At 46.7% G+C, this 18,078-nt stretch overlaps 2 protein-coding genes across 5 annotated transcripts in view; one reads left to right on the top strand and one right to left on the bottom strand.

The window, feature by feature from the left end:
- LOC146198013 (uncharacterized) overlaps window positions 1–18,078 on the top strand; it is a 55,539-nt gene that overhangs the window by 26,984 nt on the left and 10,477 nt on the right. The window lies entirely within an intron of this gene.
- ninaC (STKc_myosinIII_N_like and MYSc_Myo21 domain-containing protein ninaC) overlaps window positions 1–18,078 on the bottom strand; it is a 145,988-nt gene that overhangs the window by 22,199 nt on the left and 105,711 nt on the right. For all 3 annotated transcript variants that reach the window (XM_084593327.1, XM_084593325.1, XM_084593326.1), the window contains exons 11-20: window positions 15,283–15,373; window positions 14,554–14,718; window positions 13,198–13,314; window positions 12,434–12,538; window positions 9,746–9,829; window positions 6,469–6,619; window positions 5,694–5,745; window positions 5,436–5,540; window positions 4,745–4,847; window positions 3,439–3,565 (exon numbers count right to left, since the gene is read on the bottom strand). In XM_084593327.1, coding sequence (XP_084449453.1) covers window positions 3,439–3,565; window positions 4,745–4,847; window positions 5,436–5,540; window positions 5,694–5,745; window positions 6,469–6,619; window positions 9,746–9,829; window positions 12,434–12,538; window positions 13,198–13,314; window positions 14,554–14,718; window positions 15,283–15,373 — 1,100 coding nt within the window. The remainder of the gene's footprint in view (window positions 1–3,438; window positions 3,566–4,744; window positions 4,848–5,435; window positions 5,541–5,693; window positions 5,746–6,468; window positions 6,620–9,745; window positions 9,830–12,433; window positions 12,539–13,197; window positions 13,315–14,553; window positions 14,719–15,282; window positions 15,374–18,078) is intronic.

Below are 18,078 nucleotides of genomic sequence, written 5' to 3' on the forward strand. Positions count from 1 at the left end.
TGAATGAGATGCGATGGGAGTTAAACAAGGAATAGGCGAGTGACGCTTCTAGTGCTGAAAATAACAGCCACAAAAGCCGTCCAGACAAAGTTTAAATACTTGAAAAGTAGCTTACATATATTGGACGAAGTACTAATAAAATGAGAGAAGAATATGCGTGTATAATGATAAGGAAGTTCAAAGTCAGGAGCTCAATATCCGACCAGCATAGCTTGTGCGATCGCGTGGTATACCTCTCAAGTCGCACGAAAGCAGGTCTCGAAACGTTCCTTCAGTTTTAAAAGGTATTCTCACCGCGTGTTGTTTTTAGAGCGACATCTTTATTACGACAGGCTTCGCCAAAGTCATCGCGAAGGGACAATTTGACCTTGAAGCCAGAAACTCAGTTTGGTTTAAATTGAGTAGATTGTTTAACGTTGCGCTGACCAATTGCCCCAACAATTGTGACCTTTAACCTTGAGTCTGATATGACGCGCCGAGGTTGTATGTCTTGTACATCATCGGTCACGGGACCAAGCGTCACACGGGTGTATAAACAGAGGTGAAGCCGCCGTCTGCATTTATTTTCTCCATGGAGGAGAGCCCAGCGGGACCGTCTGCGACTACTCTGCGTCGTGGACACACAGCTCTCGCTCTGTATGTCTAGGTTTAGAAGAGCTAAATCTCTATATTTTTCTCCAAATTCCTGTTTCATAACTCTTTTCGAGAGTGCTGGTGAAGTTTCGCTTGCTTTAGTTTATAGGGGTTAACGTAAAACAACTAAGCCTGTGAGGTGGTGGGGGTGGTGGTGAAAACGTTTATTGTATATTTGGAGGTTTGACGCGGAGGCTTAAAGGCCTCGGCCTTACAATACTGGGTCATCCCGGGAAGGGTTAGGGATTGAGGGAAGGGATGGGTTTATCGGAGTGCAGGGCTCCGGAAATTTGGACTACTTGGAGCTATTTAACTTATACTGACATCGCAGAGCACTTGGACGCCATTGAGTTTCACCTCCATCATCGAAAAGTGGCATCCGCGGCTGGGTTTTAACCCATGTGCGTGGGTTCAAGCAGAGCAGCACCCTAATCACTGAGCCATCGTGGAGGAATGTGAAGTTCGGGGAGGGCGCTAATATTAATAAAAAAAAAATTCAGAGTGAATAAAGAACTTAACAATAGCTCGAACAGCCCTCTTTTTTATTATTATTATTATTATTATTATTATTATTATTATTATTATTATTATTATTATTATTATTATTATTATTATTATTATTATTATTATTATTATTATTAGGTATTATTTGTCAAAGCGACTAAATAACCGTAATGTAGTTATGACACAACAAGCGGTGCTATAAATAAGGATTCCTACGCTTTTGTGGACGCAGTACTTGTCTTAAGGTTGAAAACACTTCAGGTATCTACAAGATGTTTTTCCAGTTGTAGCGTCTACTAGCAGATCTCAAGACATGTGCTTTTCAAAAAGTAATCCCAAACATTTGGCAACAGGTACGATTCCATTGCACAAATCAAGTTGTAGCAGATATAGCAAACGATTCTTCTGTAATTAGTTCGGAAAACGCCAGAAACTGTTATTAAGCTTTTGTTTCTTTCATACAATCAGTTGATAACTGCCTTTGCCATATCATTGTCCATGGGGGTATTCGCATCGTTTCCCGAGCGCGCAAAAAGAGTTATGGCAGGCTATCGCGACCTTGGCAGATATTACATAAATCATTGTAAATAGACATACTAGCGCTTTAAACTATTTTTTTTTTCTTAACTGCGAGTTCAATGACTCCCTTCTGAAGTCGTGGTCACTTTGAAACTTCTCGCTTTCATTCTCTGCTCTGTTTTCTAAGTTTCCTTTTCCTATCATAATTTTTATCTGCGTATACCACATTTTTATCTGTTCTCTATATCGTTTTTCTTGTTTTGATCGAGGTTATTATTGGAACTGTTTCCGCATTTTTAAATTGCATTTGCATATTTTATTTGCCATTCACGACAGAATCGATACGGAAGAAGACAGAGGTTACTTTGTTTCTGCAGCCTCAAAGACGTTTTGGTGCCACTTATGCCATTTAGGGCGTTAGGTTTGGTTTGGTTTGTGGGGTTTAACGTCCCAAAGCGACTTAGGCTATGAGAGACGCCGTAGTGGAGGACTCCGGAAATTTCGACCACCTGGGGTTCTTTAACGTGCATTGACATCGTACAGCACACGGGCGCCTTGCTTTTCGCCTCCATCGAAAAGCTGCCGCCGAGGCCGGGATTCGATCCCGCGTCCTTGGGAACAGTAGTCGAGCGCCGTAACCACTGCGCCACCCCGGCGGGGTTATTTAGGGCGTTAGTTTATTCTGTCGGTTCCACTCAGCCAAAGATTTTAAAAAGAACGTCAGTGGGACACGGCTTCGCTGTTAAGTGCTACAGTAAAGTAAAAATCTGCAACACGGCGCGTGCTTATGTGCTGGGTACATAAGAAGTGGCGGACGTCAGGTAAATAGACACAGAGAAAGAACTACAACGACTCGAATTTTCAAGGTAAAGGGCTGTCACTCGAGTGAAAAGCACTTCAACATACCCGTTTCGTGCAGCCCCCCCCCCCCCCTTCCACACACACACACATACACACACCCGCCCACCGTGTAGATAGCAGTTGCCTTTCCACAGTGCGTGCATGTTTGGAGCGAGCATTGAACCATAACGGGGCTGCAATTTTCTAAGAGGGCCGCACTGTTCGGTTGCACCGTTTAAGCGATGCACAGTAAAAAGAGACGAAGCGGCCGGCATAGCCTCGGGCGATCTAAATGCGGTCATTCATGTCATAATCCATTCAAAGTGCTACTCTTCATGCCCATCACGTCGATGACCTGCTTTCAAGGAGAAGTGATGACCATACTACAACAGCCGTGGAGTGAACGCGAATAAACTAAGCCTCCCAGAACAAAGTCTAGCCTACGAGGTTTAGTTCAGCTAGGTCAGTGTCCGAAGGATTTTCTTCAAATCGCTTTAAACTACTCGAGACGTACGGTCTACGCGCGATATGAGCGCATGAAATATGTCGCGCACGTGCGCTTCTTTTATCTTTTCGTAAAGAGGCGGATAAGAACAGTGCACGCTTAGGCAACGGGCTTGCAGCCATCTCGGTTCGCTTGGCCGAATTGGTAACTGTGTTAAGGTGCAGTAGAAAGCAGTTAGAAGAAGATGGGCAAAAAAAAAAGGTGGGACGAACAAGATTGCGGAATTAAGTACTCGTACGTGAGTGAATAAAGGAAACAGCACAAAGCCAGAGCGCCATATCGACCTCGGAAGCCAGGTGCAGGGCCTTGCGAGATAGCGGCTCTCGGGGCGGGTTTGTGATGCGTGTCCTTGGCCTCACTCACAGGCAAAGACAGCAGCGCCACGTGAGGAGGGAAAAATAAACAGGCAGGCCCTGCGGCGTGTCCTCCCTACTCACCGATTGGGATCTTCTCAGCGTTGACGATGATACACGTATCGTTTTGGAAGGTGGTCTCCGCCTTGCGCACTTCCACGTCGCCCAGATGCATGATGGCCGCCAGGATGCGGTAGATGGTGTCCGTCTCCTGGTAAGCCAGACAAGAACACGTGTGTCGCCACTTTGGAGGTCCGTGAGTGAGTGAGTGAATAAACTTTATTGAATTAAATTCGCATATGTTTGGTCAACCACGACGCTGACGTTGAGGATTAAAACCTACATACGGTAGTTAAGCTGTAAAGGCAGTTGTCACATGCACGAGGCTAATCGCCAGTTTACATTAAACTCAACCTAAATGAAAATGCCTTTATCAAGAAGAGGAAATGGGAATAGGCAGGGCATGTAATGCGAAGGCAAGCGTAGCAGGGGCCGGCAGGGAGGCATTTAGGCGGATAGGATGGAGTCTGTAAGGCTAACGTGGCTGCAGCCTATTTATGAGAGTAATTTTGTTCTGCATTGGGTGTAATTATGCTACTGCTGCTTCTGCTGATGGTGATGATGCAAAGGCAGCGCAGTTCAATGCAGTGCAGAGGCCGTGAAGACATTTTTTAAAACCATCTGGAACCAGCATATGTTTTACTGAAGTTGAACAAAGCAACTTGTGGCCGTGAAGAATTCAAGATAAAGAACGGATGGCTGACTCCTTGTTAGACGCCAAAAGTTTACGAGCTATTGATGCGAATGGCAGAGTTTTATTCATGCATTAACGCAGGGACTGCGATAAGCGACGTTCCACGTCATTTTTCGAGTCTACGCACTGCTCTAGGTTACCCTGTGATTTGCCGTTGGCGGTTTCCGCGCATGAGATGACTTATTCGCTCTTCAGTTCGCTCACCACGAAGCGTGCATTATTACTGATAGCGCGACATGTCAAAATACGGTTATTCCCCTTAGTGACAGACGGATCTGCACACCTTTCTTCCGACGCTCAGCATGGCTGCCATTAGCAACGCTGTTGACTGCGAGATCATGATACAGTAATTTTCAACTAAGCATGATTTAATACGGTCGTCATACAGCTGTCCAGTCTCGCATTTTCCTTTGTAAATAAACATCCTCCTCTCGCATTACTCATGTCCTCGTATCGCAAGGCGTCTGCCTCCCGTCGAAAGTGACGTCGTGATGGAAGTGAACAACGTGGATCAGGGCACAGGGGTTCGTGGCAGCCAAATTAACCACAGTAGGCGACGGACGTGTGCTTTGTACGCGTGCCCTAGTTTCTGTTTTTGCGCGCGCTCCCCGCCTTTTCTTGGCTGGTTGCACTTACGGCTGACCGAAAGCCTAGCAGCTGGAAGCCCTGCTTGATGTTGTTCAGCCTGTCGACGTGCATCGATGCGGTCTCTTTGTCCGAGGCTGCACCGTTCAGGTACCTGCGAGAAGGACAGTGTGCATCGTTGGCCCAGAATCTATGTTGCTGCTGGAACGTCTAAAAGCCTCACGATGATACGCGCGCGTAATTCTTTTTTTCCTTTCAGGAGGCCGCACGCATCGCTTTGTCATGGTCTGCTAGCGTTAAACGCGCGATACGTGCGTCGTTTGAAACGTTCTCAAATTTTCTGTCTCTGCGTTTGACTGTGCTCGGAACAATGCCGCTATCCTAAAGGGATATATGAAAATTAAGTTATTACTCTACAAAGTTCATTGATTTTAAAAACGTTTTTAAAAACGTATTTTGAATTGTGGTCATTTGACGTTTTTGCTGTGATTGCTTTATTCTTTTTGTACCCATCGAGTGTTTCATAGCTGATTCTCCGTTAGCTTAATGGAGGGGACATAAGCCCACCTGCGCTTGCTATTATAGCCGCCCCCTCCTCCTTTTACTTGACGTCATGGAAAGTAAAGAGAAAGAAACATGTGTTCGGCTTTTCCAGGTTAAAGCGCCCATAGCTCAAGAGGGGAGCTTACGCTGAGATGCGTGCTACAGAGAGCATATTTACCACTTACTGGTAACCGCTTACCTATGCTGTCTTTTGCCCGTAGTGTCGAGGTAGTAGTTTCCGAGTTGCCTGATGTCTGCTAGCCCGTCGTACAGGTAGTAGAATATGTGGAAGTTGCGTTCTTGCCTGGAAAATCATGATAAAGCAATATATATATATATATATATATATATATATATATATATTTGCTGGCGCTGATTCGTCTTTATATTTCGGTTTTATTGTGCTGCACTTTTTTTTTTTTTTTATGAGAGTGGAATGGGAAATGTCTGCACTTACGGCGCTTGCCACACGACCCGAGACTGCTCCAGGAGGTAAACAGACAATTTACCTGTGCAGGAAAAGAAGACAAAGAAAACGACGGTTGCAGGCATTTAAATGGAGACATGTAAATGGGGAAATAGTATCAGCGAAGGAGGATTCTTTTTTTCAGGCCACACAGAATGCGTTTCATTTGTTGTCTAGCGCGGCAACAATACACGGAGCATTAGGATATTGTGATCGCAAAAGCGGAACAACGCTCTCATCGACAGTGGCCAAACGTGCCCCGGAAACAGCACATCGGTGGACACTTGCCAGCAATGACAGACTACCCGTCTAGTACACCGATAGCTGGACAAAAGGCCCCCCCCCCCCCCCCCTCTCTCTCTCTCTCTCTCTCTCTCTCTCTCTCTCTCTCTCTCTCTCTCTCTCTCTCTCTCTCTCTCTCTCAGCGTATTCGAGTTAACCTTGTCCGTCCGCTGTAAATGTTTCCACTACATCCAAGGAAATTTCCTAAATTTCTCCTTTCACTCCTCACTACTCATAACCTAAGTGTGGTCTTACTTTTTCTTCATATAAAACCAACGTTCGGATCCGCAAGTGTACCTATAACGCTTGCGAGTTGCTTACGACCGCGTCGTCTTGAGAGCGAAAATTAGTAAGTTCGTCGCGAAAAAAAGGAACAGGTAGCTAACTGAAATAACAGCTTAGCTGTCATCACGTGACTCTCCGTGCCAGCACGGCGGCACGCTGGTATCGACCACGGGGCGACGAAGGCCTAGCGGCGACTTACCTCCGGTGATCTTTCCCTGTTCGGTGAAGGTTAGGTCTAGGAACTTTCCGAATCGACTCGAGTTGTCGTTGATGCCCGTCTTGGCGTTGCCAAATGCCTCCATGATAGGGTTGACCTGCAGGATCTTGTCCTCCAGGTTCCGGTTTGTCGCCTGCGTGTCGCCGCCAAGGGATAACATGAGATATCCGCCCAGCATTGTTCGCCATGCTGCACTTAACGCATTTTCTTTTTCGGCAGAATATCAGAGATCAGAGAACTAGAGTGTCATCATTTAATGTGTTAAAAGACATCGGCGTAAGTATATGTTGTGGAGCGACCATCAGTTAGCGGTCATGATGTGATGTTAAATTTGAAGTTACTTGCCTCACCCACTTCGCTTTTTAGTGCTTTGACAGCTCAACTAAGTAAGTAGACACGTCCCTCCTCTGCGCACCGCAAAAATTGTTTCTAAAGGACAGTTTTCTGCCGGACGGAGCAATAGACGATTGACTTCTCTACACCAAAAGTTTCCGCCCAATTAAATGTCCGATCATCACTTGTTGATGATTGAGTTTTTTTTTTTTTTGTGCAGTGTAGTTTTTGAATTGAACGAATTGTTAGTAAATTTCTTTCTGTGGTACTAAAAAAATTTCTAGAGGACACTTTGGACCACTAAAGTGCGATGAGACCAAAACCATTATAGCCCGGTGGATCGTAGCCCTCCTCTACGGCACATCTCTCTCCCTCTCTTCTTTCACTCCCACCTTCCTCCCTTTCTTTACGACGTGGTACATGTGTCCGAGCAGAATTGTGTCAGGCTCCTGGCCCTACGGGGCTGGGACTGGTAGGTCACTGCTGCTTGCGGCGGGGGCTAGCCTGCCACCATATTTCTATCTGTTGTTGGCCGTCATTGCACCCGCTACCGTTTCGGTGGTGGGCGACGACTGTTGCGACGCGCGTCTTTCTCTCCTTCTTCTTTTTCCATCTTCTCTATTTTCTCTTCTGTCCCGCCCCGCCGGGGTGGTGCAGTGGTAAGACGCCCGACTACTGTGCCGGAGTACCCGCGTTCGAACCCGACCTCGGCGGCTGCGCTTCGATGGAGGCGAAACGAAGAGGCGTCCGTGTGCTGTGCGATGTCAGCGCACGTTAAAGATCCCCAGGTGGTCGAAATTACTCCGTAGCCCTCCACTACGGCTCCTCTTTCTCTCTTCCTCCTTTCACTCCCGCCTTCCTCCCTTCCCTTACGGCGTGGTTGCGGTGTCCACAGAAAACAAGTGAGACAGTTACCGCGCCTTTCCCTTACTATAAATACATCAGTTAATCTTCTGTCCGCACGAGGTAGCGGAGGTGGCTCGGCTACAGAGCCAGTAGCAGGCCCTTGCATTTTTTCTTGCTACAGTCGCAACAATTCTGACAGATAGTGCGTCTTTTCTATCCTGTAAACCGATTTGAAATGCAGCTGATGCCTGCTGTACTAACGCCTCCTAGGCATCTGGGTCTGCTTGTTTGCTGTGTGGTGCGGCGTTTTAAGGAAGCGGCAAATGAAAGGTGCCGCACGGACGCCTGGATCGGACGCTCGGCGGGGTCAGCTTCGTCTGTGCGTGATTCGCCTAGTGACGTCGTGACGGTACATCGCGCGGCCCTTGTCGAACACAACCAGCATTTCATTGAACGCATCAAAGTTCACCGGTGTTCTATAATTCGTTTACAGGGAAGGAAAGACGTAGTATCTGTCACTCGCGGAATCCCACTATCATCTTCACAGTAGACAAGGGGAATTATGAAGGGTGTTTCACGACCCGGGGCGTGGCGCAATCAAAACATGAAAAAAAAAAAAAAGACATACAAGGCAATGTACATGAATTAATGTCATGATCAGCCAGTGTTAGACTGGCTTGGTCGCTTTAAAGCTCCTGCAGCGACAACAAAGGCTCTACCCTTGAGAGCCATTCGGGAGGTTTTGCAACCACTTTTTGAATGGCAATAAACCACTCCATGCTTTCTCGAACATAAATTCGAGCAGGTCTGGCATCCCTGTCACAGTGATAGCCTGCCTTTCTGAAGCGCCAAATGCAGTGGAGGCCCATAAGCATAATTACGTCAAATGGAACCCCATCCTCATTTTCTATGTTTAAATATCGAATGCCGTGCGAGTATAGTGGAAATTCCTTATTTATGGTCCATTGTAATGCATCCCAAAATTATATTCCTTCCCAACAATGTAAAAAACACGATCTATTGTTTCCGGCTGCTTACAGATTAAACAATGTGCTCCCCACGAAAAAAAAAAAAAAAAGCCCCTTCCCTCCAAAAACGTCTTTACTGGTAATGTTCCGGTATGTAATTTAAAGAAAAAGGTCTTAGCTCCTGGCGGTACTTGCATTTTCTTACTCTCTTTAATACATGTGTACCAGGGCCTCCACTGTATATGGTATTGTACAAGGGTCCTGGGAAAACAACACCACACAGATCGCGGTACAACTTTTCCCTCTTTACACCAAACAAATATTCCAGAGAGAAACGCGCTGAAAGAAATCTAACACTTCGATGACCTCCCTGTAATATCCACAACTTCCACACGCTACTTCGAGTTTTCTTTCGTGTTATGTCGTTTGCCAAAGCCAGGCAATAAAGAAAAGAAAGAAAAAATCCGGAATGGCAAAGCGGGCGAGTTGGTGATACATGGTTTAAAAATAAAACAGCGCAAAACACACAGACGAAAGAATAGAAACAGACACCACAAGCGCTGGTGTGTTGTGGTGAAAAATCCGGGGCGTGGCGCTGCGGTAAAGCACTCGGCTGGGGATCCAAGGGATGAAGGTTCGATATGAAAACAAAGTTTATATATTTATTTTTATGTGGTGCGCACTCGAAAGCGTGACAGCCTTCGCCTACAGCTCATGCTGACAACAATGAGGCTTTAAAGGTTTTCGCCTTAAAAGAAACAGCTCAACGTTTCGCCGACGACTCCCAGCAGAAAAGATATACGTTGTTAAGCTAAGCAGACCTAGATCACTCAGCACAGCACTCACTGTGGACAGCACTCACCGCTCGTTCCATTTTGTTTTCTGTACAATTATCTCTATTACTCCTCGGAAAGGCAATGTGAAAGCGTTTGGTTACTACGACAACTCTGCATGCAATACAGGATCAAAGCTAGTTGATTTTCAAGCACGCAAGCTTTTTCTTATGAACTCCTGTACAGAGTGGAAACAGGACGGAAGGAGGTGCAATTCGTAAAGAAGGTATATGAAAGAAAAAGGAAAACGGCGTCCCCATAACTCTTTTTGCAACTCACCTTTCCCAGAGCCACCAGCTGCCGGAGCAAGAGGTTGGCACTCTCGGTCTTGCCGGCTCCGCTTTCTCCGCTGATGACGATACACTGCAAGGGGGCGTGCAGATATATCTTCCGTCGTATGCGGTGCCATCCAACAGATTTAAATTGCAGCTGAGTCGGTATACTTGGTTAAGTAACCCCTGGTTAAGCTAAATCCCGACTCTGCAACTTACTCGTACTTTCTCCTGCAACAGCCCCTAATTCAGACCGAAGGGGGATATAGCACTCTTTACTCTTCATTCACGGTAGTTGGTTTCCTGAGTAGAAGAAGCTTTTGCTATGTGCACATATCAAGCACGCTAGCCACATCCGCAGACTCTACTGGTTTCAAGGGCGGCTTACCAACGGCCCAACCATTGTATCTACATTAATGCGGTGCGAGCACGATTGTAACGAGATAAGGTACGTATCCAACGTGTCCTCCCCATTACAATGAAGGTTAAGGCCATCCGTTTCTCCTTTCTTTTCTTTTAGGGTATGACCTCCCTCTATTTTATTTAGAAAGTCACTGTGGGACCCTCAACACACACACACACACACACACACACACACACACACACACACACACACACACACACACACACACACACACACACACACACACACACACACACACACACACACACACACACACACACACACACACACACACACACACACACACACACACACACACACACACACACACACACACACACACACACACACACACACACACACACGCGCGCGCGCGCGCGCGCGCGCAACAACAACAACAACAACAAAAAAAATGGCTGCCTGAGTGCTACGCCCGTTCTGCCGGCATATAACCGAAACAAAAGAAGTTTTCCTTTTTCAAAAAATATTGCTCTATCATAACGCCTGGACTGCCTTGTCACGGCTAATACTAGCGATAATAAATATAACGTTACATTCGAGTAAATTTTGAATTAATTCAGTATGACAAGTGTTGCGTTAACTTCGGCGAAAAAAATATTCTCAGACCATTTTACAGCGACGTAAGCCGCCTAAGCCTCGTAACGAAGACCGCTCTTTCTGCTGCATGATTATAGCGAAAAGAGCTGCTGCTGAGGCAAAAGGGTTGGGAATGCACGAAAACGCCACCGCTATCATCATCATCATCAGCCTGATTATACCCACTGCAGGGCGAAGGCCTCTCCCATATTTCTCCACTTAACCCGGTTCTGTGCTAGCTGCATCCACTTGACCCCTGCGGACTTCTTAATCTCATCCGCCCACCTAACTTTCTGCCGCCCCCTGCTACGCTTTCCTTCCCACCGCTATAAAAAACAAATATAAATAGAATAAATGAAAAAAAGGAATTTTGGGGCTTAACATCTCGAATTGAACCTCGGGCTATGGTGATAGGCGCCATAGTGGAGAACTCCACATTAATGTAGCCCACCTGGGGTAGTTCAAAGTACGCTGACGTCGCCTTTTGTTTGCGAGAAGAAAAGTAACAACAAATTCGGGAGGAAACGTCAAATGACAATTTTGAAGGCCATAACATAAAATGAAAGCTGCAGGTAAGCTCCAATTGACTTTCCGGCTGGCGTGTTTGTGTCCAGGTTAATGTCTGACCCTCCTCACGTAGGGCCGACTTAGCCATTTCCTGGGTAGAGACAGAGGAACAGGTACGACGGCCTCAACAGAGGGCCCGCTTCGTGACGCCACACTCCCGCCAGTCTTTTCGTCCACGGCTGTGCGCCTAATTTTTGACACACTTGGTGCAGAAACCACACCGCTATCAGTAGCGCATCTTCCACCAGAAATACGCGACCTGAATTTATGAGTTCGATGTGTGCGTCGCATCGGGGTTGTATATACGATGGGTGTATCGCGTAAATTGGGCCAACGTATAAAAATATACCGGAGCACTCGCTTCAACCACCGGTTTTCGCAAGCACAGCGGCAGCAGTGGTTCGCGGCGGCAATAACCACCTTGAAGATGCCGAAAAAAAAAAAGAAGACGCAATTAGAAAAAGGCGGTGCAGGAATTCCTCGCTGCAGCCTGGCCACTTCACTTGCGGCAGCGGGTCTACCGGGAGCGGAATTCGTTCGTGAGCTGCTCGTTTGAGAGCGATGATATCGTGGAACGGGAACGGGCGGTCAAAGGACCTTTTTTTGCGTATTTGACAGTTCTTTTTTTTTTTTTTTTGTCAAGAAGGAGGAAAGCACAATTTCGTGACAGATAGCAAGGTATAAATAGGACCTTCGGGGAAAATCCTGCGCCTTTCTATTACAAGTTTTCATCGAAATTCTCAGCTTGTAAAGTCGACTGATTATTATTCATCAATTTCTTGGTCAAAAATAAAACGACAGAATACTCAGCCGCTGTGCCGAGCTGCCATGAACATGCTTCAGGTTGTGTCTTCGCGTTGTACACCGGTATAATAGGGTGTCACACGTTAAAGCTAAGTGGGGCACTCTGTGCATACAGTCGGCGTCCGCGTTGTGTGGAGCGGTCTACCAATGCAATCCTAACAATAACTACTGAAACTAGCCTATCTTCCTTCAATCCCAAAATACAGCTACGACCGAATGTTGAACTCAGATGCCTGGAAAGCGAAGCAGTCATCTGTAACCTTTGTCATAAACTTGGTGCTGTGACACCTCGAAAGATGAAACGTTGACGCTCAGAAATCCCACCTGGTTTCTCTTCTGATGCAGCATGCTGTGGTAGGCAGCGTCCGCAACGGCAAAGATATGCGGCGGGTTGTCCAATTTGGCACGGTTCCGGTACCTCATCGAGACCTGCGGTGAAGTTTATGAATACTCACGCTGTCAGTCTGGCAGGCCATCTAGAAGGTCTTGCTTCATCTGATATTTTAACAAAATTAGACTGATAGAACGCATTCATAAAGAACTTTACCGCGCTCGCAAACTTTGCTTAATTGAGAACTGAAGCTGTCCAAGGACTTACTAAAGAAAAGCTCCTAAGTGCGTCGCGCATGCACTAGACTCACCTTTATTGAGCTTGGACCAACGAAGCTTCGTGGCCGGTGGATAGCTTGGCCGTCTCGCAGTGCGAAGGCATGATTTCATTCCCACCTTAACCAAATTGGCCTAATTTTCTTTCAGGTCAAATGCTTTCTTTTGGTTACAGGAACCTGCTCGTAAAGTTTGGCGTCAATCATAATATTTTTTACCTGTCATCTGTAGTCTCGATACCCAAGGTCGCGTTGGCTTTAGTGCCAGTTCTGTAGAAACCCAACGCCGTTTTGGTTGCTGACGCTTTCGCATCGTGGTGAAGACGGTACATGATATGGAGCACTAATGAACTATATTAATCGCACGTTCTAGTAGAGCATGACAAAATCAAACGGCTTTGTGTCAGGCATTGTATGTTGACAGAACGGCTTCATATTTTTAATTACCGGCTGCGTTAAATGCGCCGAGATTGTGGGGCTCACCTCTTCGGAGTAGATGGGAAGCTTCTGGAAGGGGTTCATGGCGAGCAGGATGTCTCCGATGTACGTGTATATCTGACCTCGCATGAATCTTTGGTACAGCTGGTCGACGATGATCTCCTGCGGCAGCAGACGAAAGGTGACATTGTGCAGCAATGAATGCGTGTCGCAGCGACAGCTGTACAGCTGCGGCGACTCACTGCGTACCGCCAAGCTTCGCCTGCTCATAGAAGTGCGGCGGCCCCTCCTTTCCGCTGTTCCCAAACCCATCTCTAGTCTTCAATTACGCAACTAACTCCGTATTCATTCAAGCATGCACGCGTAGTGCAACGAACATTCGGACGGCTGACCGTATTCGACTTGCTCACGAAACTAGTTGTCATAACCTTCTTGTGAGACATAGTGGAGAGAAGCGTATACCGCGCAGTTTGCATTTCGCTACCTGTGCTTATCAAATGATCGGTATCTTCGCTATACAATACAATCCTCCAGTTCTCCCCGGGCATTGATGACGAATGGTAAAACACCCACCCACTCACCCACACACACACTCACACACAGAGACAAACAAACAAACAAAACTGGCATGCGCTCACGCACACCAGACTAAATTGTTCTTTCGGGGGCGAGGATATGTGTATGTTCATTTTTCAAGGAATGAGAAATCGTCTTGGGATCAGTGACCGGATCTTATCATCTAAAACTAGACTACCGATATAAGTAGGCCACTACGCCGTAATTAAAGCTGCGCAAAAGGAGTAATTTAAAAATGGACGCGATGCCTATAGTCGTCATGCCCTGTCCAAGCGCGACGCGTTTTCTTTGCTTGAAACAATGCGGCCGCTGAAAAAGCCACTACGTCGCGACGACCGACATCTTGAAATAATGGTGGCCGCTGACACGTACTGAAGTCTACAGGGTGGGAAGATTGTGAAGGGACCGCTGATGCGACTTCTCTGTGTATTTTAACCACTCACCACATTCCATGGTTTAAGCTGTGCCAGGGCGATTTATGCCGCGCCGTTGGCTGGTTTATTTGCACAAGAGACAAAAAGCGAGGTCGCGGAACGGAAAGTATATATATATATATATATATATATATATATATATATATATATATATTTATATATAACCAATGTCTAAGAACTCCTAGCGTTGCCCTTGCTGACGCCGAGCCTGCCTCTCCAGCTTCCACCTGACCGTGCAGAAAGGCTTAAAGAAAAGGGAACTGCATTTCAAAGAAAGGCTCGGCGAGCCCCACTTGAACATGCGTTGCCCTGTTCAAAGACTCCTAGTTACCGCGACGCATGCAATAAATCCGCGAGATGGCGCGACTGTCTCTGGGGGCGTGTCGTTTACCTCTGTGAGCGTTTCGAGGGCGGACAGGTCGTCCATGAGGATGGGCGTGGGCCGGGACTTGCGGTCGGTCTTGAGCTGGCCATGCTTGGTGGTCACTTCGGGCAGCCGTTTGCTGTAGCCGACCTTGCGTTGTGCCTTCAAAATCCGCATAAGTTCCTGGCGGATCTGGTCAGAACCCGAGGCACAGAGAGGAGGAGAAAAGATCTTCAATGTGATAAATCTTCGGGAAGTCGGCGTGAAGAAAGTGTGCGGCCACATACCCAACATTTGTGTAAAAGAAGCAGGACTGACCGAGGAACGGGAAAGTGGAGATGGGAAGTAAAGATGCTGGTACATATTGAGTTGAACACATGTCCACGGCACAGTATGACGACGGCGGTAAAACACATGAAAGGTGACAGTTCTGAAGGGGTGCACCTTCTCTCACTCTAATGTTTAGAAAGGCTGTTTTGGTGTGCCGTAATGTGTATCTTCCCTTGGCCTTTGCTACAGCAGGCACGTTATCATTCGGCTCGCGAATTCTAAACTCAATCTGTTGTTCCATTCCTGTTCGCTAATTTACTAGACCTGGTTGGACTTCTGAAATGATTGTCAACATGGCCGGGCAATAGTATATAGATGTAGATTACGAGTGCACACCTTGTAAATGTGGAGGAGAAACAAATCTGTGCACATCATCAATTTGTAGGCATATACAGCTTGCTAAATATGAAATAAGTTACCGAGTACCTCTTCAGGGTGCTTCGGGACCTGAGCAATGAACTTGTGGTTCATCAGGTCCGACATCAAGGGCCTCTTCTCGTAATCCTTAACCAAGCACCTGCACGAGATAATTGAACATGTTCGATACGAATCGTTCGCAAGCGCCAGACACCACCGGGAAGGTAAAATGTGCAGCATTTGCATTTCATTATGGTGCTCCTTCGCGCATCCGGGGTAGGCTGCAGCAGAAACAATGCCTTAAACAACAGCGCACATACGTAACGCTGTCTTTTCACGCGTGACAGTGACGTCTACTATCCTGGTTTCTAATCCAGCCTAAATTCAATGTCTCATGCATGAAGGAGTGGCGGGGTTAATTCATAAAATATATAAAAATTCGCTTCATTATAGCCATAAGAATCTCTTAACACTCCAACTTCTCGGAGGAAAAAAAAAAGTAATGGAGGGTCATTTTACGCCTTTACTATGATGTAAAAGGGAAGGAATCCGTTAACCGCCCCCTCGTTTTTTTTTTGTTTTTTTTTTTTTCTCTTTTCGTAAAATTCCACCCCAGCTTTACTTGTGCCTGCTACAAAAGCAAGGCGCCACCAAGCGACTGCGGCATCGCAGTTTCATGATACGCGTCTGGAATAATGCTACAACCGCATTTGAAGAGCAAATCGTCATAAATCTCGAAGCACACAAGGGTGATTAACGGCACTGACACGTGCACTCCGCAGCAGACTTAACGTGCAGAAAAACCGGGTTGAAACGCCCAGCTGCAGCTGAAGGAGAGCAGGTGTACGAGCTGCAGCGAGCGGTTTCAACACGCGCAACCCGTAGAGAATCTCTGCAGCTCATTCAGATTGACCCGAGCCAAAGCACCGTTCACAGAGGTTCATACAGACAGATGGCGCAAAGCTGTTAAAAAGTTTTGAAATGCCGCAGTGCAGCGGTGGGTGCGATAGTCCTCGAACATCCTTATGAGCTTCCATACTAGGCGTTAAAAAACCAAGATCAGGTGGTGGGCCGAGAGCGAAATGATCAACAGCTCGAAGTTGGCATAAGTGTTGGCATAATGATCTGCCGGCGTCCTTGGTATAGCTCAAGTCCGTAAAGCGACTGCCGCAGATACGCGGTGGTGCTGGGTTCGATACCCGGACCAGGACAAATTTTTCTTCAACTACGGTGTATCTGAGAAATCTGTATGACTTTTCTTTGTAGCCGTACGGCTGCGCTTCGGCGGACATTAACGGGCTTGCGTTCTAGCCACCCTGAATCACAGTTTTTACGCCCGTCAGCACTGGTATCACGTTGCCAAAAAGGCCAGCCTTTTTTCTCGAAATTTTTTTTTAAATAGTGGCGGGTTTCCGTGAAACACCTGGTGTATTGGAACGCCAACGATCATCAGTGCGACTCAACATCGGAATGTCGAACGGGTCCCATATATACAGTTAAAACTTTGTTTGAACGAGGCATTACAATTTTTCATGACAACATTGGACGACATATGTCAGGGGGAGGACTGCACTTACTGGGGGTCAAGAGGTGACCTAGGAAATTTAGGCGCTCTGCTCTGTATGTCAGGCGAAATAACTCAAAAAAGGAAACAAGAAAAATGTCTTGTAGTTTAGATTAGCTGACTTCGGGAAGGATAGTATAGCTTCTTGAATCCAATGTTGCTGACATTTCACTTTGTTAAAATGATGCTTGGCAGATAGAATGTGCTTGCATGAAATGTCTACTACTACCTTGTAGACCGTTTCATTATATGCCGAATAACGAATATATTCTAACACACACGATCCTGTCTTACGAATTAACACACACGATCCAACGAATTAACATCATCGCAATAATCTTGTTTGCGAACGCCCGTTCACCGATCTCGAGGTACTGTCCTCAGGCATGGGCGGTGCACGTAATAACGGTTGTCCGCTGGTTTGTGTGGCCAGGGGTGCGAAGAAGACCGCCCATAGAAGAACACGTCCCCCGCCGAGAACCGCGCTTGGCCGCACCGACTGGCGAAGTAGGTGGCCCCGATTCAAGCCTTTATACAAAACCAGTACCTCACCGCCGCCAGACCGCTGCTCTTTTTGTGCGCGGGCAGAAAATGCACGAGACATCATTATAAGCGGGCGAGCGGCCTCTCATTGCGGACTAAGCAGCGCGCGTTAGCCCCGCGGCAAAGCTAATTTTCTCTGATAACCTCATCCCAATGCATTGCGAATACTCGAGAGCATGGGCAAGTAGGTGCGTAGTTGTTAAAAATAGATCGGCAGGTACGCTACATTTTCTCCAGCTAGGTCTTTCGTGCATATGGCACTGCAGTGCAGCACTGCTGTGCGCTCTTTTAGACAATATATGTATACCGGATGTCCCAACTAACCTGAGCCAAGGGCTTAAAAAACAAAACAAGAAATAGTGGTATGCGTGTGAAACCAGGCGCATATTGCTGGCATTCGCCTTTGTCTCAACTGGCAATTTTCGTTTCCCAGTTATTTACTTTGTTAATAAAGGTTATTTACCTGAATTACTAAACAAGCTGACTTTAGACAATAAATGAAATTTACAAAGTTGGAGAACATCTTCAGAAACCCTCGTTCCATTATCTGCTGTAAAGAAAGCCTCAGATATATTTCTTTTTCCATCTCAAAAGGAACCCCGGAAATAGAAAGGAAAGGAAAACAACTTCGGCATACGCGCATCATAGTCGTGCTAATTTCAACCGTGGTTTGAACGCATGAAATAAGTTGAGGCCGCGACTTGACGGCCCCGGTCGTTGTGGCTGTAGGCCAGTACTTTAGCGGTGGTTTTTTCGTA

The sequence above is a fragment of the Amblyomma maculatum genome, chromosome 2 (genome assembly GCF_055883805.1).
Source record: "Amblyomma maculatum isolate TAMU_Amacu chromosome 2, ASM5588380v1, whole genome shotgun sequence".
Classification (NCBI taxonomy): domain Eukaryota; kingdom Metazoa; phylum Arthropoda; class Arachnida; order Ixodida; family Ixodidae; genus Amblyomma; species Amblyomma maculatum.